This window comes from Plenodomus lingam, assembly GCF_022343315.1.
Source record: "Plenodomus lingam strain CAN1 chromosome Unknown contig_6, whole genome shotgun sequence".
Lineage (NCBI taxonomy): Eukaryota > Fungi > Ascomycota > Dothideomycetes > Pleosporales > Leptosphaeriaceae > Plenodomus > Plenodomus lingam.
The window spans coordinates 1063617-1085787 of NW_027093966.1; the positions used below are offsets into that span (position 1 = coordinate 1063617).

Genomic DNA, 22171 nt, shown 5'->3' on the forward strand with positions numbered 1-22171 from the left:
GTGGTGGATGAAAGGCCAGGCCACTGCTTTTGATCTCAGGGTTTGTTGACGTCAGTCGCCCCACTTTTGCAGATCATGGCGGCAGCTCCGCGCGAGTCCACCGAACGCCTTCGCCTTGCCCAATCTGTCTGTCGCATCATCATCATCATCCCTTTGCGCAAACCTGTCACAGTTCGTCGTGCATTGCCCAGATGAGTATAGTCTGTAGTCACACATGGCATGTCTGGCTGATTTCTTCCCATCTACTGCCTGTAACAAACTCGTAGGGCTCTCGTGGACCGTCAGTCCCATCACCTCCATGCTGCAGCTCTGCATTGCTTCATCGATATGCATACCCACAGAGGGAAAAAGGAAATCCTCTCCGGATCGAGACGCTGTGCCTTGTTTGCAAAGACACACCAAATTAGGGCGACCATGTATGGCGGCGCTGGCTGGCGCGGCGGTTATGAGTGCTCCCGGCCCATCTGTGACGTGGTACCTGATGATCACGGATGGGGAATGGACGCCCATTGCCAAACCGCGCTAAAGAGCAGAGCTGGTCCTGGTCGAGCCTTGCTGAATCACTCAGCCTAGTTCCAACTAGTTGGCACCGCCCAATGAGTCGAGCCGAAGAACGTTGGCGGCCACAAGCTTGAACGATATCCGTACGCGGCGAGAGACTGTCGTGATCGGAATTCATTGGGTATCTAGATTGCTAGCCATGTCGCTACACATGTACAAAAATGCGCTCCAGCCTTGTAGTTACGTCTTTCACAACAGTGATAACGAAGCCCCGTTGGGCATCTGGTGTGCTAGGACGCTGAGTATATCACCAGCCTCACCAAGGCCCACAGAAGGACGCAGAGCCCAGAAAATAAGCGCGCCTTCTCGTGGAGAGCGACGGTGGTGAACGGCGAGAGTAACCAGTCCTATAGCAAAGGCTGCGGTCGTGCACGCCAGGGCATTGACGGTTAAGGGCGACCACAGCTCGGACTTGACATGTTGTGCTATGCTGCTCTGTCGCTCCTCGACCACAAAAGACCGTCTTTGAAATGCCAAGGACACCAACGGGACATTGCCCAGAATCTCTCGCGTACAGGCTACTGCACTGGATGCCAGCGCCTGTCGTCGTGGCCGCCAAGGGAGGAGCATACCTCGGGAAGCATCTGCGGAGCCTGTCATGACTGACCATACCTTAGATGGGTCCGTCACATCGTCTTGGAAGATATGCAGCCGTATTCTTCGCATGTACTCTACCAGGCGTGGGTATCTTGCTTCAAGAGTCTCCTTGGCCCATGCTTGAGGTAGGGACGGGTAGTACAGTAGCGAAAGGTAGCCAAATGTCAGGCAATCCAGGCTCGACGGTGCAGATCCCCTGAACAGATAATCATGTTTGCCAAGGAGGTCAGATAGCGGACCCAGCAGTTCATCTGAAATGGCGTCAAGTCTGAACCGGGCAGCATATACAGGACCACTCAAAAGTCCACCAAAGCCTTTCCCGCGGCCCATACTCATAGCTCTGGGCGTGCCATCGCTAGGTATCCCAGCTGCCCGCTTGGCAGCCTCATATTCTGACGATGCAGTACCGCGCCCTGGCGCAAAGGCTTCCTCGGCCGTAATGTCTACTTCAAGACTACCCAAACCCATGTGTGACGTCCTGGCTTTTGCCAGTTCGCGACGCCGAGGTGGAACTGTGTAATTGGCGTACCATGGCAATATAGCGGTATATGCAGTAGAAGTCGCGGTCCTATAGTTCTCGGCCGACACATATAACAAGAGGTCGATCAGAGGGGTCGCGGTCGACTGTAAGAAGGTAATAAAGCTACTCTAAATATCAGAGAGGTAAACCAGGTATTCTGTCGGTTACTGACGCTATTCTGTCGGTTCGCTGTCGACTTGACAGCTTGGCGTCGAGGTCATGGGTGGCAGCCGTGGGGTGATTGCGAAGGTATGCGACTATATCCTCGAATCCTGAGGCTGTTGCAATGCCGTCGTCGAACAAGATTGGGAGACTCTCTACTTATATGAGACCAGGCTACAGAATCTATAGACATGTGACATACCAGTAATACCAACAGACGGAACGTGTTCGGCTACCAGTGACCATTGCCCTTTTGCAAGCACTTGCTGGCAATAGGCTATGGTAGCTATACACTCTGGTTCAATTGAGGGCAGGCCAAAAGCTGGACCCCACACGTGAAGCTCTAGAACCATGCTCCTGGGTTTGCAGCGGGTGTGATGGCGGGGTGTCGTTGCGGGGAATATGGTCGACCACCGGTGATTGATGCCAAAATCAGAGTTCTAGCGTCATTACGCTGGCACGTGATCACGCATCATCGCGCCTCGAGGGCTGCCAACATGGATGTCACGCGGCAACCTCGGCCCTTGCTGCTATGGAACATCAAATGACCCTCACATAGCATCGACATTATGGCACCGCTCAGGCGATATCTCCGAATTACAAAACACTCGGTCCTTGAAGTACGCATTTACCTGGACCGGCCCGCAGATGCAGAGGCATGGCTGCTGAAACGAGGTGATCCTGCCCTTCCACGCGTCATCCAAGCCATACGACCCCTCGTTCTCCCAAAACTCCGCGAAGAGAATGAAAGAGGCAAAGGGAAGGGAAGTGCCAAAGCGAAGAAGAAGGGCGTCAAGGATGTCGTGGTTGAAGGTATGTCAAGCACATCAGTGCACCGAGACAAAACCCATTAGCATTGGCTGTCGAACAGTTCGATGGTTCAGCTAACGCTAGGTTAGATGATTTCGAAGTTTCAGTATTCCTGACAGAGCTGTCTTCTCGCCACTCCGTCTTAACGAAGCAAAAGATCTTCAAGGACAAGGCCCGGATTCAGAGTAATTCGGGAAAGCTGACGAATTGGCTTGCCACAGGCACAAGCGACCAGCCAGTCATAGTCAATGAGGATCCCGCACAAGCGATTGTGATCAGAGAAGAGGACGAAGACGACAAAGCAATAAATCTTGCTGATATCCCCGAAGCTGATAAGCAGCCCAGACGATCTAGGCGATCTGCACGCAGTGGTCGTACCATGTCAGACACAGTGACTGTATCGAGCGAAAGCGATAGCTCGGACATGTTCTTCGATGATCCTCCTGCGGGACGAGGCAAATCAGGTCAGAGTGCTGGTCATACAGACCAGGACGTAGACAACGATACGCCACCAAACGACGATAAGAAGAAACTCGGACTCAATACATCTTATGACGGATTTAGTATATACGGACATATTCTGTGTCTGGTGGTGAAGCGTCGTGGCGTCAAAAGTCGAGCAGGTGGCCCCACTGCGGCCTCACAGTCTAGCCAAATGATGGAGGCATGGGTATCGACCCAAGCTGTTGCGGAGCAGTTCGACGCAGATGACGATTGAATGCATAGACTTTCTCATTCTGCGAAACCCTACTCTGAAAATCTGTCTAAGAACCCAATTACGGCGTGACCGAATAACGAATAGTTTCGCTTTGTTTATCTCGTTATCCTGACAACCTGCTTCCTACTACCTCGTCGAGTAAACGCCCTGCCCGGTAAGATAGCCATGCATAGACATATGATCGTTTGGTACTTGTTTTAACCCGATTCATCCATGATATTAGTTCTATGACAGGGTTAATCCAGACTACATTCTATTGGAAAATATCATCCTCTTGTGACTGACCCCATAACCTGCTCCCCGTGAAACAGAGTCTCCTTGATCTAAGGATGCAGACCCCAAGGTTCTAGCTCGTGGCTGATCCCGCACCGGTTCTGTACATGAGAAGTTGTTTCCACTGCACAACCTATTAGCCAAAAAAAAGATTTCTAGTACACATTCTTGCGAGGGAACGTTCACATAAACTGTATTCAATCATCATGGCTAAATTTTATGTGGCTTGGGTTAAGACATACCCCTGACACCCTTCACATCCTGAGTCACACATTAGTATTCTGGGGAATATACTGTTCGGCCGTAAGCGGTGGTAATAGACATGGAGATTATCACAGCAAGGAAGACGCGCCTGATATCAATGTTCGATGCTGGTGGGAAGCAGTGTGGTTGAGACCGTGATGAGACTATTGAAACCCGCACGCATCACTAAATTCTCCTTTCCACCCCCATTAATATGTACCATGACACAGTACTTGCACCCACTCGCATAAATCTTCTTCCTTTATTTATACTCCTGGATATCATCGCCTGGGCCAAGGCCACAAGTGCTGCCTAATTTTATGCACCATTTCTGCGTCGTGGAAGTGATATCGACTGTAGACCCTGTTAGTGAATCCAAAACCTTGAGTAATATGGCACATTAAGATATATAAATGACGGAAACAAAAGCAAGTTATCCTTACGTATGCACTTGAGAGTAATTCCCAGGTTAGAGTCACAGTGTGAGCAGTCTGCTACTACTCGATGTTCTCCTAACCCGTATTTAGCAGTTGCGAACAAAAGCTAGCCAGTTGAAGACATACCGTTTAGAACGTAACAAAACTGTGGGACTAGGTGAATATGATGGACATCATTGCCGGAGGCGGTAGAAGCGCTGCTCATAGTTATCATCTTACTTAACAAGGCCTCAAATAGATCAGCGTAACAATTTTGAACTCACTATTAGCAAATTAAATCGACTCTTTACACCCAGTTGCCTGTTCATAGAAGATTAGGCTTTGTCTAAGCATAGGTGTTAAAGAATAGTGCAGCGCACTTGTAATTAGACATTTAGTTGTTGCTATAGGTAATAACTCATTAACAAGCGGTGAGGATGTGACTGAAAGACTAGAATAGAGACATCACAACGCCTGTATCTAAGAGTGAGAGGGTAGACCCCTTAGTTTGCATCCTTTCACATTTGGGTGTTACAACTGACCTATACCTTTAGTTAAAAGCTGGAATGCATGCTATAGGAACTAGCAAGTGCTAAGAATTATATTAAATGCCTATGTGGATCCTCTGTATGACATAAAGATAGTATATTACCACCTACATGTAAAGTGCTTGCCTACACTTTATTTATTTGATGCCGAACGATTACCCGTTTACAGCGGATACATGGTTATCAACGCCTCCTCTGGAGAAAACCTCTGTATCCCATATCTTGGTGTCGCAGCAGCTATGAAGTCATTCGACACTCTTGACGCAAGACATACCTATCTTATCGTCTACTTCCGGGTCTCGACTACCCGAAAACACTCGCTTCTTCATTTCCGCCAACGCGAGCGATGATGTTGATCTTCCCACTGTTCAGGTGCAATTTGTAATGGGCACAGAGATGTTTCGCGTTGATGTTGTACCGGTGAACTCGACGGCCACTAATACGACTGAGGTGCTCGGTACTCGTATTATGGGGACAGTAGCTGGTTTTCCTGATCATTACATAGATCGTAGATCGTACACTGTGTCCTTAATGGAACACTCACATCAGGGCAACAGGCACCCTTCGTACAAATTGTTGCTGCGGGCACTTAAAATCTTCGGAGATAGGGAGAACCCTGAAGACTGGTCTACAGTTGAAACAGTGCCTTTTCATTAAGCTTTGAAGGGAGACGAGGCCTCAGGCTCAGAGCGCGTCGATTTGGACAAAGATGATTGAGTTGGAAACCTTGTATTATGAGCTTCTGGTATATTCCAGTAGAAAAATTTGATGTGTTACTTCTAAGAAATGAAGGAAAGCTCTTCTTTTAGCCCACTTGATTTTCGACCATTGCAGAATCTGAATCGCAACTATAATAGCTTCCCCAACTGGGTTCACTTGATAGCTGCTCCACTTTCTCTTGATTTGCCGCAGTACACTACAGTTCGGAACAGGTTTACTTAAATTATATTTATCTAGAGTAAACTATAAAGTGATGCACTTTAATGAAGACAATGTAAAGAGGGATTCTAATTCCTAGGACACTCCTTTAATAATCTACCTTTACTTCTACTTCTATCTTTTTACTAGTATAACGTGATGATACTACTACCTGTGTATAGTAGCTTCTTACTTACTATTCTAGTATATATACCTCCGCCCTTCTCTCAACCTTCTCTTACCTCTACCACTTCTACCCCCTTACGGTAAGAAAGCGTACTAGTAATATATTAAGACTTCTTATTATGTCACAGTGCGCATAGCGTGAAAACATGAACCTTATCATAGCGTAGAATGTATACAAGTAAACTTGTTTATACACTTATGACCTGAAATCAAACACCTGCTACAACTACATATAGAGGTATATCATTAGAACATTTACCCTGTTCGTAAATTCTGTGGAACACCCCTCTACTTAATCCATTTAGGACCGTCGTGATTATCTTATGTACACCTGTTTTTTCCTATATGTACTAGATCGCTATTCGGGATGCAAACCTAGAGCTAATTTACAAACTAAAGGCCAATAGGAATCTAGTTCTAGCTCTTCTGTCATAACAAAAGAAACAATGAATTCTCCTAAGACACAAGGTCAGCTAGAGACTCAACATAGGGTGCAAGTAGCTCCTGCAAAGGAGCTCGCTATACTTCAAGGTAGACAAAGCTAATCGTCAACCATAGGCTCGAAATCTGCCGTGAACATGGTCCTAGCTATTCTATTCACAAGAGACTAAGCTGACGTGACTTCTCAGAGAATTGCCTACATGTAAGATATAGTATATCGAGTTTAGTGAACGATGTGTTCAGTAGGAGCAGATGGTAGCTTAGATGAATAGCTTGCGTCTCAAGGTACTGATAGACAAGTATTTGCACCATCCTAGTTGGCAAAGATCTTACTTGTAGGTCCTTGGCGCGACGGCCTGACAAGACTGTTCTACACGATGTTCCGGGATGATATGTCTTCAAGCCAAAATTGGACGAGTGCTCCAACAATTAGTCCCAAGATCTACTCTCGCACTACCGTCAGGAGGTACCTCTTAATTCATGATCACTAATGTGAACCATCTTGGAACGCTTGAATCGACAGCACAACATTAACCTGTTTCCTGTCTAATCCTTTGGGATCCCTGTCGAGCTTGATGAACAGAGTGAACACATTAGCTTCGTGTGCCGTTCGCGTCTAGTATCCCTGGGTGCTTGAGCGGTGACAGCGATTGCTATTTTCAACCCAACCATAATTATTGTGGCGTGAAGAGCTTGGAGCTAATCAAAAGTGCTTTCTTTCCTTCTTCATTCCTCTCTTAAAAAGCTACCTTAGCCGTCTAGTATTCAGAGCATAATCGGCAAAACCAGGCGATCAGGCATGCATGTCAGCGCTTTCCTGTTCTAGACAAAGACAGAAGCAAAAAAGGTACCATGGGTATTTTATGGATCACAATGTCTTCGTGTAATGCTGCATGAAATTTCATCTCAGCAAACAGGTATGCTATTCTCTGCTAATCGCAGGTATAGTGCTTACCTATATCTCGTATATATGGTGTGCTCATTAAACTCACTTTGTACTACTATGTAAGCAATTAGTGAGTACATGTAGATAACCATACTCACACGGCTTCCCAAGAAACCCCTAAGTAGTAGGCACTTTGCCTACAAACTTCTGTGTTCTACAGTAGCAGCCTCACAAGCTGAACCATAGTCCTCATCGGGAGAGACAGCGCCACAGATGGGGCCTCGACATGGGGGGCAAAGATTGATTCCCAAAGCCATGGACGCCGACTCCGCAAAATCCGGTGGTTCATCAGGTGGAAATGAGACCTGAACATCAGCCCAGGCGATCTGACGGCGATCTGCCTGGTAGTAATCTCTGCCTACCTTCCGGTCAGCCACAAACATGAATGGAGCGCCTCATGGCACGTAATGCTTACGATCCTGTTGCGCTGATTCAGCTGTGGCTTCGCGAATGGCGCGCTCCGAGTCCTTGGGCTGTTGGCCACCTATCCCGGGCATTTGATTCATACAGTACCGCCCATTAGGACATGTACCTACGCTTGGACTTGCTTCTTTCAGCACACGACTCGATTCTGTTTTGCGAAAGCATCACTGCGCCAGCGTCGGCCACGCCGTGCATGAAAAAGCTTGTGGCGCTGCATTCCTCGGTTGATGTCCGAAATATGCGCAAGCCACATCCCAAGTTCGCAAGAGGCACAGCAGCGTCGGAGGAGTTCGTGACGTACCTGCAGCAGCGTGCCTGGTCAGTGATCGGCCGACTCGTATCGATTATCAACATCTCATGCTGACGACGATCCACAATCTCGCCAAGAACAGAATTCCATGATGTTTTAGGCAAGCCTATATTAGTCAGTATGACGCGTAGAAACCAATTTCAGTAGTACTACCGGTACCATGCTGCCATTCAAGAGTTTTTTCTACGTGAAGTTATACCCCCACCGGTATTCCTGCCAAGGCCCAAAAGTCAAAAAATGCCTACCACCAAAGCATTTGAATGTCCCCAGGCCACTAATTCTACTCATATAATCCAAGGAAAGTCTTGTCAGAATTCGGCAATCCTTATCGGCATATCAAAGATAAGAGAACTGGGGAAATTGATGATTTTTCAAACTTTGTTGATCAAGTGATCGCATGGCATGGTGTTACAGCTTACTGCTCATTTCAAAACCATGTGATGCATATCTATATCTGCATGCCAATCTACTCCAGAGTTTAAATATTTTCTTTCTTGCAAATGGCATACTGCAGCGGCCTTAATAACACTGTTTTCGGTGGAAAGTATGATGACAGTGCACAAATTACCGAAGTGGGACATGTGACTGCATGTGGGTAGGTACCACACATGCTCAGAGGACAGGAAGCATCAGTGTTCAGCAATTCGATATTGGGTTTCGTGGCCTCTTTGCCTGAGAGCAAGGCGACAGGACTCATTTGAACAAGAGCAGGCCGCGAAAAAGGAGAGCAATCATGGAGCATGCTTGTAGGAATACAGCATCCAACATTTATGGAACGATATCCCGTTGATAGCGTCGGTGATCTACCGGCCTGTCATTGACGGCAGGCCGACGAAGCGCTCGGCCTTTCTTCAACCTTCCACGCCATCCAGCCTGCTGGGACTCTCATCATTTCCAAACGGATTTTGACAAGGACCAAATCTCGATTGATTGCGTCGCAAAGACTTTGTCGTCGATCCGAGATGTGTAGCAGCACGGTGCATGTCCATTCCTTGCGAGCGTCACAATCACGCAGGATCTTCTCAAGGAAGGTAGGTAAGCCTGAATGGCACAATGTGGAGTAACAGACATTTTTTCTTTCCCCTTGAGCCAGCATTCAGGCTTGACGTAACTTAACCGACACCTACACCCCACATATCCTGGAACAAAGTCCATTCATGCCTGGAATGGTAAGGCGCATAATGTTTGCGCCGGCCACGGTCACCATTCTCCTTACCCTATAACAATGAAAAAAAAAAGCTTTGACGGGGCAGTATCCTAATTGTGGTAACAACATTGCACTAGGTACCTACAGAGGATGTACTATGTATGTACTCGGCGAGCAGCAGGGGAGATAAGGAGAGACAAATTGCGAGCGCAAATGAGACGAACGTTCACTCGAGGTTTCAGATGCAACCCTTGCAACAGTTCCACGTGGAGTGGCAGCTTCAGCCCTCAGCTGCATCAAAGGCAGCCAGACTGAAGCAGCCAGAAGCAGACGGCGACAGTGTCTCCGTCCGTCTTGAATTGAACTTTCGGCGGGACAGAACAAACTGCCTCGTGTGTGGATGCATCTGCCCGTTTCTCCATTTCCGCCTCAGCCGAAGGCTTGTACTGTACAGTTGATCACCCTTGTCAGTCAGGCCAGTTGAGCCAGTTGTAGTCGCCGGAGAGACATGGGAGGACAAGCAAGCAGGATGGGCGTCGGCGGCTACTCACATATTGAACACATGCACGCGCAAGAGGATTCAATACGGGTCGCCCAAACAGGGCAAGCCCACGAGTAAAAATAATTGCGACATGTTAGTTGTTCAATGGCTGGCGCATACTTGGTGCCGTGTACAGATAAGCTTGCGAGCAAACATCCGTACCCTGGCATCCTCACGGCCAAGCTAGCCCGCCAATTCACGGGCCCAGCAAGCAGGCAAAAGTCAGGTTACTAGGTAGACCTCACCGCCAACGGGTACCAGCACAGGTAGTGGAGCGGAAATTTCCAGGGGCCTGTCGAAATTGGATGGAAGCTTGCAAGAAGCACGGGAGAAGGGCAGCGCAGACGCTAGAATGATCAGAGTCAGTGCCCGACTTGGGCAAGTAAACGTCGCAAATTTGTGCGACCGAAATGGCGTCGGCAATGTGGTCTCTGTCAGATCTGTGTGGGTGGGGTGTTGGTTGTTGCATCGGCCAAAAGGGTTCACGGCGTGAAGAGCAGTGAGAAGTTAATTTTGTAATTTGTGCTGTAGGTATCTGAATTTCCTGCAGGCATTCCCCTCGGCAGTCCGATGATTGCGTTGGAGTGGCAACTGACACAGACGTGGGAAAAAGGAGGGCTACGTTTCATTCATTGCGACCGTTCGCACTAGCAAACTTACTAAGAATAAGCAGGGAGGACCAGGGCATGAGGGTGTGATGTCAGACTTGGATAAACAATTTCCGCCCGTCCATCAGGCTGCCCTCGTCCATGCTGTCCTGTTGTTGCCTTGTCAGAGGAATGATGGGCTGCGCGAATGGCGCGCTGGCAGGGGGGCCACTATAACGACTGTGACAGGACTGGATCAACACGATCTTCACACTGTCACGAGGCTTCTGAAACGACAAGCAAGAGCGCGCCAGTTCGTGTTGCAGCTCACCCGTGCTCGCAAATGGACCGGGATGGGCGATGTTTCGGCATGATTTTAGCTCATGCACAAGCCAAGGAGCCACCCCTTTCTTCACCCATCAGCCCAACGCCTCCTTCCTTCACCGCTTGGGCCGTGCCATGCCCTGGCTAGGGTAATGCTACACATCGTCAAAACTGCGTAGCTGACCGACATTTTGGGCCTCTGTCATCTGCTCACAAGCATAAATACTCTGAACCCCCACTATCCGGCCTTTGTTTCACTACAAGTCGGACATCCACACACGCACACACATACACACACGAGAGATATATACTCCTCCAAAGCCCATCAGACAATCCAACAATCGCAGTCAGCTATCTCGACTTCTCATCATCGACGACCATCTTCGACACATCAACAACGGCTACTACTACTACTACTACTACTACTACTACTACAACATCCTCCAAGCTTCGCTCTTCCCACAATACAATGGCCGCTACCATCTACGACGAATCCACCATGGCATCCCAGAACCTACCACCATGCCCCGGTCCAGCACCAACACGCCCTCTTCCACCAGTTCCAACCAAATAGATGCTGGCTACAGCTTCTTTTTCCGCTATTCTCAGCCCCCAGCAATCGTTTGGCTTTTGACGCTTTCTCCATATCCATGTACATTTTTAGCATCATCTTGACGAATGACTACCCTCTCGCGACGCCGTACTATCCGCCTCACCCAACCTCTCCCGACACATCATTGCAGCCTGGCGCAGTACCATGTGGAGCATCTGCCGCACCCAGCACGAGCTCAAACTCCACCGAACTTTTGCCTTGGAAGCAGACCAGCCCCCTGTCACTCACCTGACACTTCAAGCGCATCCGGTTAAACGCATCCTACACCATCTTTCTCCATCAGAGAGCAAGACTAGCACGACCGGCTTGCATTGGAGCCCTGCAAGCCATTGAACTTCACATATGGCTCTTTCTGCCGCGCCTGTATGACATGCGCGAGAATTTCCTGCGTCTGCGCCTCGACTGCAACTTTTTTCTGGTTGCATCTTTGCATATCCAACACGCGCTGGCTCGGGTGGACGGAACATCACGACATCAACTTCCCATTAGACGCCTACTTCTTTCTGGCAACCCACATACGACTCTAGCTGTTTTAATTAGTGCGCTCGTTCTTGTTCCCTGCTTTTTAGTTTTTTTTTGAATATTGCATGCATTGGCGCTCGGGAATCATGGTCGTAGACTGTGGACTCTGGCATCTTAGCGCGGGTTATGGGAGTTCTTTGTTACTGGTTTCGGTGGCATTATCGCCAGGAGGAGACCTTATCGAATACCCAATCTGTCTGTAGTTTTAATGGCTTGATCTATGATTATCAATATTTTATTGAACTCATCTCCCTCGACGTGAAACATGCCGTGCACTCCACAAACAATCTTGCCTTGAGACAATACCATGTCAACCCGATGGATCGAGATTGGCACTTGTAGGTACCGTACTTGCACCGCTTTCCTGTGTTGGTTACACTGTGCTGTGCCGCACACCTACCACACCGGAACCTTAAAAAGGTGTTAATTCACTAGACATGCCGTCCACACCCTCTTTGATGGCTAGCCAAGCAGAGAGCGCGGCTTCGACCGCGCCAAACTAACTTGGTGGCATCAGGCCTCGTGTTGCAGCGAGCAATACTGGTGGCTGCTACCTACATTCAGGCACACGGTGCCTGGGACAACCTTCATGGTGTGGTGACGTATATTCAACATCTACCTAGACACGATAGCAAAAGTGCCATGGACAAAGCTGCTGGTTACAACGGCATGTCACAGTGTCACGCACCTGTCACATTTTCATATGCCGATTCGCCGTTGTCGTTGTTGGCGAGTTACATGCCCTTGAGCAAAGCACGCATGATAATGGCCTCGCATGGCCGTGGATGGACACTTGGTTGACAAGGAGAGACGCCGTCTCACATCATCAACTCGTGATGGCGGGGCAGTGTTTCGCTCGGTTCATCATTCCAAGTGCATGATAGCATTGCTTAATCTCTTCACGGTATTGGTACGGTACGTGCCGGGGGGGAGCCACGCATCTGTCCACGTATGAGTAACGATGACTGTACGCTTAACGACGAGTAGTAGCAGCAAGTGTAGAGAAGCCCCGTGGACTAGCACCGGCGGCGGACGCTACCCATGGTGGACTGCTACACTTGGTCCCTCATTGCAGCATTCTGAGTTACACGACTTCACCGCTCAAGCAAGGCATACTACACAAAACCCCACTCGACCTGCAGCAAGCGGTCTGCTGTACCAAAACCATAACCTCAGGGCTATACCCTCCTTCATGTAGCGGTTGTCGCGCCTAGTTGCAGGCACCAGAATCGACTTCACCTTCATGAGAGCGGGTCCGCATTAAGCGATTTGTTGGGCAGCCACAGCTGACCATGTGGCAGCACCCTCTCCGACACTCCTCGGCTGTGCCCACCGAGCTACCATGTGCAGGAAACAAGAAGGCCGGAGAAAGAGGGCGGATGTAGCAGCCAAGCCGTACGGTACGGAGCGGATGCTCTATGCGAACTTGGTTTCAGGCACCGTTCCATCCCATATTCAAGCTACGCTGTTCGCCAATGTCTGATGCCTGTGTGGTCGACAAAGCCATTACCGTTACAAGGCTTACGGTAGGTTCAAAGGCGAGCTCAAGACAGGTTAGATGTACAGATCATCAGGCTGCACGCCTAGATGGGCAGAGCAAACCGTTTGGCCTTGCATGCTCGTTCTCCTGGACGAAGTTGATCAAATCATCATTCATACACCCCTGCCAATTGGTCGAGTATGATATGGTAGCTAGTATGGTACCTAATGTTGATGGAGAGACATCGGTCGTCAGACGTCTACCTCCTCATCCTGCGTGATGGCGAGTCGCTGTAATACTGGTAAGCACTGCATGCAGTGTATAGCATCTAGTCAGCCTCGGTTTGCTGCACGACGTCTGGAAACGTGCAACAGTCCTTCGATGCAGCCGATCTCAGGCACGTCAGTCACATGCGCAGGCTTGCTCATCTGCATTTCTCCCTTTCAGCCCGCCACACGGCCGCCATCCCTGGAGGTAGATCCTCTCCAGCCACATGCCGCGAATCAGCTTTGCTTGTCTAATACATAGGACATGGTCCTACACACACACACAGCATGACCGTGGGACCCAATGGTTAGGCCAGTTCTTGGAGGAGTCTGCAGGGCTGATTTGATGTGCAGTCGAGCACAGGCGATCAGGTAACAGTGGAGAAGGACGCATCTCTTGCGAATGAGTCACAGACAGCGGTGTGTATGTAGCTACGCTACCTGGTAGTACTGGTACGTACTGGTGTTGGTGGTACTGTTACAGACATGATGCTTGTCAGATTGAGTCAAGAGCAAAGAACAAACCGTTGTCCATCAGTACCCGCCAAACGACCAGGTTCCTGGGACAAAGCGCTTTCCATGTGCCATCAGGTCCGACTGCCGGCCACATCTCGGTATCGCTGGTGGCTCAAATTCCTTTACCGCTACAATTAGTACAACTTCATCCTGTAGATTTGGCCGGCGACAACTAGCCGCATCTTGTGATGATTTTGATCGACCAAGCCCACCAATGCTCTCTCCTCGCCATCATCTTCCGTATGGATCCATCCCATTGCCAATCACCCTGCCAAGCATCACGAGTGTTGAAGCGACTTCACAAAAGTACACACCTCGTTGGCAAAAACAACAAACCATGGCAACCATGTCGTCCGGCAGATCCATCTCGGCGCAACATTCCTGTCACAACTCATCATCATGTGTTCAGAGAGTGACGGTAAATTTCTCCGCCTCCCTAACCGGCCCCAGCCTGTCAACGCCGTACCCATCTCACAATCCATCCAGCTGACTCTCTCTCCTACTCCTGATCCGTCCATGATTTTCCGTCCTTACCGTCATATTGCGACATGATTGCCAGGATCACCACACCAGCCCAACACGTTCAAGCCCCCATCCTGCCCGCCCCGACCTTTTTGTTTTGCGGGCACCGAGGCACTCGTCGTATCAAAGTTCCCTCACGCACCTTGGATCTTTTACCCCACAGATCCCGCGCGAAGCGCTGGTCGTTCAAACAAGCAGCTTACACATGGACCACCGTAATCAGGGCAGTTCATGCAAGTTACCCAATCCGGCAGTTCCGTGTCGTCCTGGTATCTCTCTCACCCATTGCCACCACCGTCATCATCATCATCATCATCATCATCATCAATCATCACCGCCGAATGAGCGTACCTGAAACAACGGCTGGAAGGTGGATAACTATGGATCGGCTCTGACGGAAATAAAAACCGCCTCAACTCGACTCTTATCAATCTCGTGCTCTACCGTATATACCCTACCCATTCCAGTAGCACGCTATCACCAGTCTACCGGACTTTGCGTCCGTTTTGTCACGACTCGACACGGGAGCCGGAAATTTGCAAGGTCTGACGGGGTTCCGCAGCCCCCTGCGGGTCCCTGAGTGGGTTCGTTCTTTGCCACAGTTGTACAGACAGACTCCCAGGCGTGGGTTTCCCGTAGAATATCCGGTGGCTTGATGGGAAGCATTGCACGGAAATGGGGGTGGGTTGAACAAGGCAAAGCAAGCATGCGACACAATCTCCTACTGCACATCCCATCTCCGACGAGTGGGTTGTGCTACTGTGTGTATTCCCCCTGCACCCCCCAAAACCACCAAGCCACAAAAGTCCCAGTTGTCTCGTTACCCCCTGATGTGCATGCACCGTGGCTTCTGACTCTTCTGAGCGTGCATTGTTGCATCTTGGTATCCACCCGCCCACCTGTTGCTGCCTTCTCCTTGCTTTAATTCCGCAACCTATCTCCGGTCTCTGTCCAATGAACCATGAATCGAGCGCCTCGGCTAGATGATGAAAGTCTCGTATATGCATCACCAATGAAATGACTCGAGTCCAAGGCTGACGCAACTATTCACCACACGCACCTGTCATTGTCTTTCTCCCCTCTTTTCGAAGCAAGCAGACGGTAACGACCCTCGGCCGCGTGGGTGAATGCTTCCGTGGTCCCTGAGTTTGACTTGAATCACTGGCTACCATGACTTCTGCCGAGAGCACTCGGAGCTACCACTAGTACATAGAGAAGGGCAACGTTTTCCTTGGGAGAGAGAGTCATGTCTTCTTTCAAAATTTGCCTCATTCTTGGAAATCTCCATTCACTCCGGATCTTCAGGGTCTCTCTGGGTTGAGTTGATGCAGGGTGGGCGATCACAATTGCGAGTCGCATTGCTAGCTTTGTAATTTGTGGGCCGACTTTGGGCTTGCTGGAGAGTAAGCGAGCGCGGCGGTGAAGGGGTTGATATAGTCATCATTGGTTATGACGTCCTAGCCTGGGGGACGAAGAGAGAGGACGTTGAAAATTGGAATCATGGACCACGGTGTATTTGTGCGTCAGCTTGTAGGTATGAAGTTTTACCCTACAGTGTTGGAATCAGGTAGTAAAGAGTGTGTCGAAAACCTCCTTTGGCCATGTGGCTAGCCAACGTCTAGCTGGAAAACTGTAAAGCACGGCGCACTAGTCATCTGAGATCGTAATTTTATAATATGAATATCTACGTTTACTGCAAAAAGCACAGCACAGCTACACTGTTAGCTTCATCAGCTCCGTCGATTTCTCGCCTTTTTTCAACCCACCGAGTCCATCTTGTTCGCTTGTCTAAACCCCATAGCACTTCAACAATGAAGTCAAACTCAGACTCGAGCCGGTCTGCAGCAAAGTGTTCAGAGCGCCCACACCAAGGTACACAGGGCACTTGATCTCCTGTGCCTGGTTGACCGCCGATCTCAGCGTATCGATGTAGGTACCAAGCACGCTTGCACTGCCATTTTCCTTGCCTTCCAAGACGGCAATCATTTGCGCACCGGCCTCTTTGAACATGGTGCTTCCACCAGCCGCATCGCATGCCAATTCGTAGAATTGCTGTAGTGGGATACCGACGTGCTTTGCAAGCGAGATGGCCTCAGCTGCGGAAACGAGATGGATACCGGTAAGGAGGTCAACCACTAGCTTGAGTTTTGACTGCTTGTCCTCTGCAGAGAGAGTGCTCTGGATGCTCGAGACGGGGTCAGAGGTCCACAGGCGGACCAGTCCGGCGTCGTCGTTTGCGCCCCAGCCACGGTCGAGGGCGGAGAAGTAGACTTGTTCTGCCACTGAGCAGAGGATTGAAGGGAAAGCTACGTTGCGAGCTGTGGAGGTGATGATACTCTATGTTGCTTGTCAGTCAATTGCTTTTTGCCTTCATCTTCAGAGTCTGATCTCTCGACTCAATGCGAAAATCTCGACATACCGTATCCTTGAGAATGATCGTCACCGCACTGGCGCCCGGGAAATAATCCTCCTTCAACGTCCTCTGGGTGCGGTTCTCGAACATCCAACTCCAACCCTTGCTTCCCAACACCGCATCGCTCACATCCTTGCCGTTGAGCCCCATCCGGGCTGCAAATCCATACGCTTCGCTCAACGCCAGAATCTGGATCGCGGCAAGCACCTGGTGTACCATCTTCATATTGCTGCCCGCTCCGATCCCACCGTTTACGATGAATAGCTTCGACGGCGCAGACATCTCTTGCAACAACCACTTGCCTTTCTCCACAGCCGCATCTGACGCTCCGGCCATGATGCTCAATGTGCCATCTGCAGCCCTGCCAGCACCCCCAGAAACCGGTGCATCGATGAAGTAAATATCACCTCTGCCAATATCTACGAGCTCCTTTTCCACGCTCTTCGCATACGCACTTGGAACCGTCGAGCACAGTAACAGCGTTGCGCCCTTGGGCAGTGCGGCGACGATGCCGTCTTTGTCGAAGAGTGCGGGCTGAGCTTGCCATTGCGAGGCAACCATCATGATGTAGAAGGGCTTGTCCTTGGCCGAATCCGAGAGAGAGTTTGAGGGAATGCCGCCGGCGGCTTTGAAGCGGTCTAGGGAGGGCTGCCAGACGTCGAAGCCAGTGACAGAATAGCCTTGCTTGACGAGGTTGGTGGCCATGCCGAAGCCCATGGCACCGAGGCCGCAGAAGCCGATTTCTGGTTTGGAAGTCATGTTGAGAGATGTGTCGTGTGGGTCGTTATAGTACGGGTGTCTCAATTGACTGGAGACGAGGGAAAAGTCGTTTGTAGTGGTAGAGTGACGTTCAAATCCGGGGAATTAATGACGGCGAAATCTGCAAAGGGTGACTTTCGATATAACGCAGGGTTTCTTGGTACCTAGCGCTCCCAGCCTTTTTCTTCTTGGACTATTAGGGGCATAAGGTTAGTTCTTGGCTGATAAGTAGGAAAAGGCTCAAGGTTGGGTGGCGCGAGTGCAGGAAGCCATCTACTTCACCTCAACACGAACATGCGCCTCGAACGTTTTCATCATCCCACCTCTCCACAACATCCACCGGTCCGACGTCGAGAGCAGACAGCAAACAACGGCAAAACTGCGCTCCTAACCAGTGGCATTCATCCCAGCTACCCCGCACTACGCCCAATACGGTAGGCGGGGTAGTTTACGCGGTAGATGTCGCACCGAAAGTGGGTCTTTCGGCGATTGACCGATTCTTGTTGTCGTGGAGAAAGCCGCGAGACGGTGGTTGTGGCTCGGTGCAGAGGCCGATGATGATTGTTTGGACTTGCGAAAGTTGATAGATAGACCTTGATGGATTTCTATCTAGGGATCGCGCTGGAAGCAAGACGATAATCCAAAGTTCGTTGAGGAGCCCATCGGAGAACTAGGTAGGACCGTACCGGTACAAGATCTAGCGAGATCTCTGTACATACCTAGGTACCGATAGCGGCCAATGAAAACATGTAGAAAAGAAGGAATGCACAGTCACGATGGCAGACTCCCAGACAGAGTACGTTGATATTAGCTATAAATAGAGCGCTTGCTGTTCTTGAATGTGCTTTTTGACCGATCGATGCCAGATACCAACTATTGTGCTGTGATGTCCACGCTGCCAGCTTCCAAGCCTGCCGCAGTAGCTGTCACCGTGATGGAGCCCTTCTCTCCTCGTTTCGGCCTCACGATAGCCAAAGCAAGGCCACTGAAAGCATCTCGTTCCAGAGAAGGGAAAGGAGTCCAATCCGCTTGGAACCCATTGTCAGTAGCGACGATCTCTCCTGGCCCAGAGATGGAAAAAGTGATATGGTCGTTTGCATCACGGACAAGGTTTCCGTCCTTATCAACAAGCTCCAACGAAACAAAAGACAAGTCTTCGCCGTCAGCTGTAATCTCTTTGTGATCAGCTGTGAGACGTATAGTCGTAGCCGCACCCGTTGTGTGTACGGACGATGTAGCCCATTGAGTCCCATTCTTGTAAGTAACCACATGGACTTCACCAGGTTGATAAACGACCTCATCCCAACGGAAGCGATACTCGGTTGCTCCCAACTTCTTGCGACCCTGTGACGCTCCGTTGACGAACAGTTCTGCTTCATCACCGTTCGTGAAGACATGGACTGGAGTGACAAGGCCGACTCGATCTGGCCAATTCCAGTGTGGAAGGATGTGTGCGATTTTGAGATCGGGGCGCCAGCGAGATTGGTAGATGTAGTATCGATCCTTTTTGAAACCAGCAAGATCTATAACACCGAAATAGCTACTGCGGGATTGCTGGTAGGGGTCAGGTTCACCTGGTCATGTTAGTCACTATGTGGTCCCCCAAAGAGGTGAGAATTAAAAAAGGAATGCTTACCCAGGTAGTCCCAACCGGACCATATGAACTCTCCAGCTACGAAAGGGTGTGCATCTTGGGCTGCGAAGACTTTGTCTGCTGTAGAGCCGAAGGGAGTAGTATGTAGCTCATAGCTGCTGACATACAATAGAGACGAGTTTCCGCCGCCGTTAGTGTCGTTGACCGGTGCGCTGTTCAGCTGGCTGACGGGAAATATGTATGTTCCTCGCGAGCTTAGTGCAGCCGCTGATTCGCTCTCTGAGATCAATTTCTCAGGAAATTTGTCGTGGAATGCTTGATACTGCGGTGGCGTGCGTGTTCCGTTCGTCCACGAATACTGCGGTGTGTCGCGGATACCCTCACCCTGGTAATTAAGGCTGATAAGATCGAAGGCTTCAGGAAAGGTCATGTTTGGCTTAGCAGTGTTCATAGACGCTGTAACGGGCCGTGTTGGATCTTCCTCTTTGACCATCTTGTTGAGCATTGAGCCGATCTCGAAGCCTCTGTTGCCGCAACAAGTCTGCTCGCCGACTTCATTACCCACACTCCAGGAGTATATTGATGCATGGTTGCGGTCGCGGCGAAGAAAAGATCGCAACATAGGCTCATGCCAATCGGCAAAGATGAGATGGTAGTCGTTGTCCGTCTTCTTCCTTTCCCAAACGTCAAATATCTCATCCATGACTACGAATCCAAAGCGATCAGTCAAGTCGAGGAGCTCAGATGCTGGCGGGTTATGAGCCATACGAATGGCATTGACGCCTAGCTCTTGTAATTTCTCAAGCTGACGCTCAGCAGCACGATAGTTCCAAGCTGATCCGAGCGCGCCCAGGTCGTGACAATGTTGGTTCACACCTTGTATGCGAATACGCTCTCCGTTCACTGACAGACCTTGATCACCGCTGTATGTGAACGAACGAATACCAAACCGAGTCTCATATGTATCAACGACCGTGTTGCTGCCATTGCTTAGTAGGCGAGTGACGGCAACATACAAATGAGGTTTCTGCGATGGGGGTGGACCCCACAGCTGAGGGTTTTCGATGGTGACTGAAGCGCTGGATGACTCCTTGCCTGCAGATAATGCTACAGATGTCCTTGGGAACTCCGCGACTTTCTCGCACGCTTGTCCCGTCTTCGAATCGTAAATGTGTATATCCGTTGCGACATCGATCTGCTGGCTAACATTACTCTTGCTCTCGACTTGCACAACAAGCTCGACTGTCGCAGATTTTGCGGAGACATCTTTCGTCATAATATGCGTGCCGTAGTGGGCGACATGGACGGGCATGACCTTAGTGAGCCAGACATTACGATAAAGGCCGCCACCTGGGTACCATCGCGATGATTTAAGTGGATTGTCAAGGCGAATGGCTAGTTGGTTGTCATCGCCAGGTCGCAGGTACGGGGTTAGATCGAGACGAAAAGAGTTGTATCCATATGGCCAGCCGCCCACGAGCTGACCATTGAGCCACACAATGGCGTAGGACATGGCACCATCGATGTCCAGATATACGGTTTTCCCAGAATCTTGAGCAGTCATCGACAGTTTTTTTCTGTACCAGCCAACTCCTTGCGATGGCAAGCGACCCATGCTGCCAGGGATAGGCGTTGGATCACCGACATAGAAGGGGCCCTTGATTGCCCAGTCATGAGGCAGATTAACGTTCTCCCAATCTCCATCGTCGAAGCTACTGTCAACATACGGGATTTGTACCGTAGGACCACTAGACGGAGTTTCGAAATGGTTTGCTACGTCGGATATGAACTCATTGGCATTTGGAAGCACCCACGGCTTCAGGTACGTGATGTTGCCTTGTGGTGTATCTGTTCGATTGTCGTAGGTAACACCATCGGGGTTCTTCTCAGATCGCCAGAATTGCCAATCTGTGTTGATGCTGATGCGCTCACGACCAACCGAGGGTGATGAAGGTATGTCGTATTGACGTAACTTGATTGCTTTTGCGTCACAAAAATGGCTTTGGAGCAGGAGCAAGCCCCAGGATACCAACCAAAGCGCAGGAGGTGTCATGACTGATCGAACGTGTTGTTGACATCCATTCGTATTGAGAGGGCGATCCACTCTTTATACCATCGGCAACGTTCAAGACTTCGGTCCTTTGGTCGGCAACGGACATGTTGACTATCAGTTTTTCCATCATGGGATGAAGATGCCCCGAGCATAGCACACGGTGCTACATTAGACGTAAATTATGCCCTCATTTAGGCAGATCGGTAATGTGGTACATTTCGTTCCCCGGCGTTGGGTGATCGCAGTCAGTACCTGATCCACATTTAGTCCAACAATGGTTGAGATCGCCGTTGCCGGCAGCATACCCATGCATGTCTGGGGTATAATGCGGGGTTAGCCGAGGAAACTTGTTCTCAAACATGAGGCTATGACATAGCCAATTGGTGGGCCATGCGCGTGTTTGCATCTTGCCTGATGGAGTTCTTTGCGTAGGCACAAGCAGAATCCAAAGGAGAAGAACTTTTGTCAGCGTACTGGTGATACTTTATCCATACTTCCCTTCCAGCCTTGCAGGCTTTTACCTAATCACTGCCACCGGTGCCCTGAGCTTGATGACACTGCGTACGGTTACTGCCACGCCATTAGCGCAAAATCAAAAGTGTTGATTGGTATGTTCTCGATCTGGAAAATTGCGGTGGATACGTCGTATTCTCATATACAGCTTCATGAACGCTGCATGATCGTCAAGCTACGCGAAACAAGCCAGATGAAACATTGCACATAGAAGGAATAGCTTCTCTAGGGTCTCATTATTTACTTCAC

General features: G+C 49.9%; 8 protein-coding genes across 8 annotated transcripts; 3 read left to right on the forward strand and 5 right to left on the reverse strand.

Annotated features, from left to right (window-relative positions):
• Positions 1-750: 750 nt before the first annotated feature.
• Positions 751-2371, reverse strand: IAQ61_009584 (uncharacterized protein; the record flags this gene model as incomplete). The annotated part of the gene is made up of 3 exons (XM_066098447.1): positions 2043-2371; positions 1851-1995; positions 751-1801 (listed from the first exon to the last, which is right to left on the reverse strand). Exons 1-3 carry the CDS (start codon positions 2191-2193, stop codon positions 751-753), a joined length of 1347 nt encoding a protein of 448 aa, XP_065951606.1. The 5' UTR covers positions 2194-2371.
• Positions 2372-2409: 38 nt separating this feature from the next.
• On the forward strand, positions 2410-3368 carry IAQ61_009585 (uncharacterized protein; the record flags this gene model as incomplete). The annotated part of the gene is made up of 2 exons (XM_066098448.1): positions 2410-2653; positions 2740-3368. 2 exons carry the CDS (start codon positions 2410-2412, stop codon positions 3366-3368), a joined length of 873 nt encoding a protein of 290 aa, XP_065951607.1.
• Positions 3369-7438: 4070 nt separating this feature from the next.
• On the reverse strand, positions 7439-7845 carry IAQ61_009586 (uncharacterized protein; the record flags this gene model as incomplete). Its single annotated transcript, XM_003837975.2, has 2 exons — positions 7439-7697; positions 7755-7845. 2 exons carry the CDS (start codon positions 7843-7845, stop codon positions 7477-7479), a joined length of 312 nt encoding a protein of 103 aa, XP_003838023.2. The 3' UTR covers positions 7439-7476.
• Positions 7846-9499: 1654 nt separating this feature from the next.
• Positions 9500-10105, reverse strand: IAQ61_009587 (uncharacterized protein; the record flags this gene model as incomplete). The annotated part of the gene is made up of 2 exons (XM_003837974.2): positions 9500-9762; positions 10006-10105. Coding segments are annotated over 2 exons (363 nt in total), but the record flags the coding sequence as incomplete, so codon positions are not given.
• A 3119-nt stretch (positions 10106-13224) lies between these two features.
• IAQ61_009588 (uncharacterized protein) lies at positions 13225-13566 on the forward strand (the record flags this gene model as incomplete). Its single annotated transcript, XM_066098449.1, has 1 exon — positions 13225-13566. The coding sequence occupies one exon, from the start codon at positions 13225-13227 to the stop codon at positions 13564-13566; it is 342 nt and encodes a 113-aa protein (XP_065951608.1).
• Positions 13567-13898: 332 nt separating this feature from the next.
• On the forward strand, positions 13899-14244 carry IAQ61_009589 (uncharacterized protein; the record flags this gene model as incomplete). The annotated part of the gene is made up of 2 exons (XM_066098450.1): positions 13899-13924; positions 14037-14244. 2 exons carry the CDS (start codon positions 13899-13901, stop codon positions 14242-14244), a joined length of 234 nt encoding a protein of 77 aa, XP_065951609.1.
• A 2134-nt stretch (positions 14245-16378) lies between these two features.
• IAQ61_009590 (uncharacterized protein) lies at positions 16379-17762 on the reverse strand (the record flags this gene model as incomplete). Its single annotated transcript, XM_003837970.1, has 2 exons — positions 16379-16927; positions 17010-17762. 2 exons carry the CDS (start codon positions 17760-17762, stop codon positions 16379-16381), a joined length of 1302 nt encoding a protein of 433 aa, XP_003838018.1.
• Positions 17763-18635: 873 nt separating this feature from the next.
• On the reverse strand, positions 18636-21672 carry IAQ61_009591 (uncharacterized protein; the record flags this gene model as incomplete). Its single annotated transcript, XM_003837969.2, has 3 exons — positions 18636-19336; positions 19399-21461; positions 21662-21672. The coding sequence occupies 3 exons, from the start codon at positions 21670-21672 to the stop codon at positions 18636-18638; spliced, it is 2775 nt and encodes a 924-aa protein (XP_003838017.2).
• Positions 21673-22171: the final 499 nt, after the last annotated feature.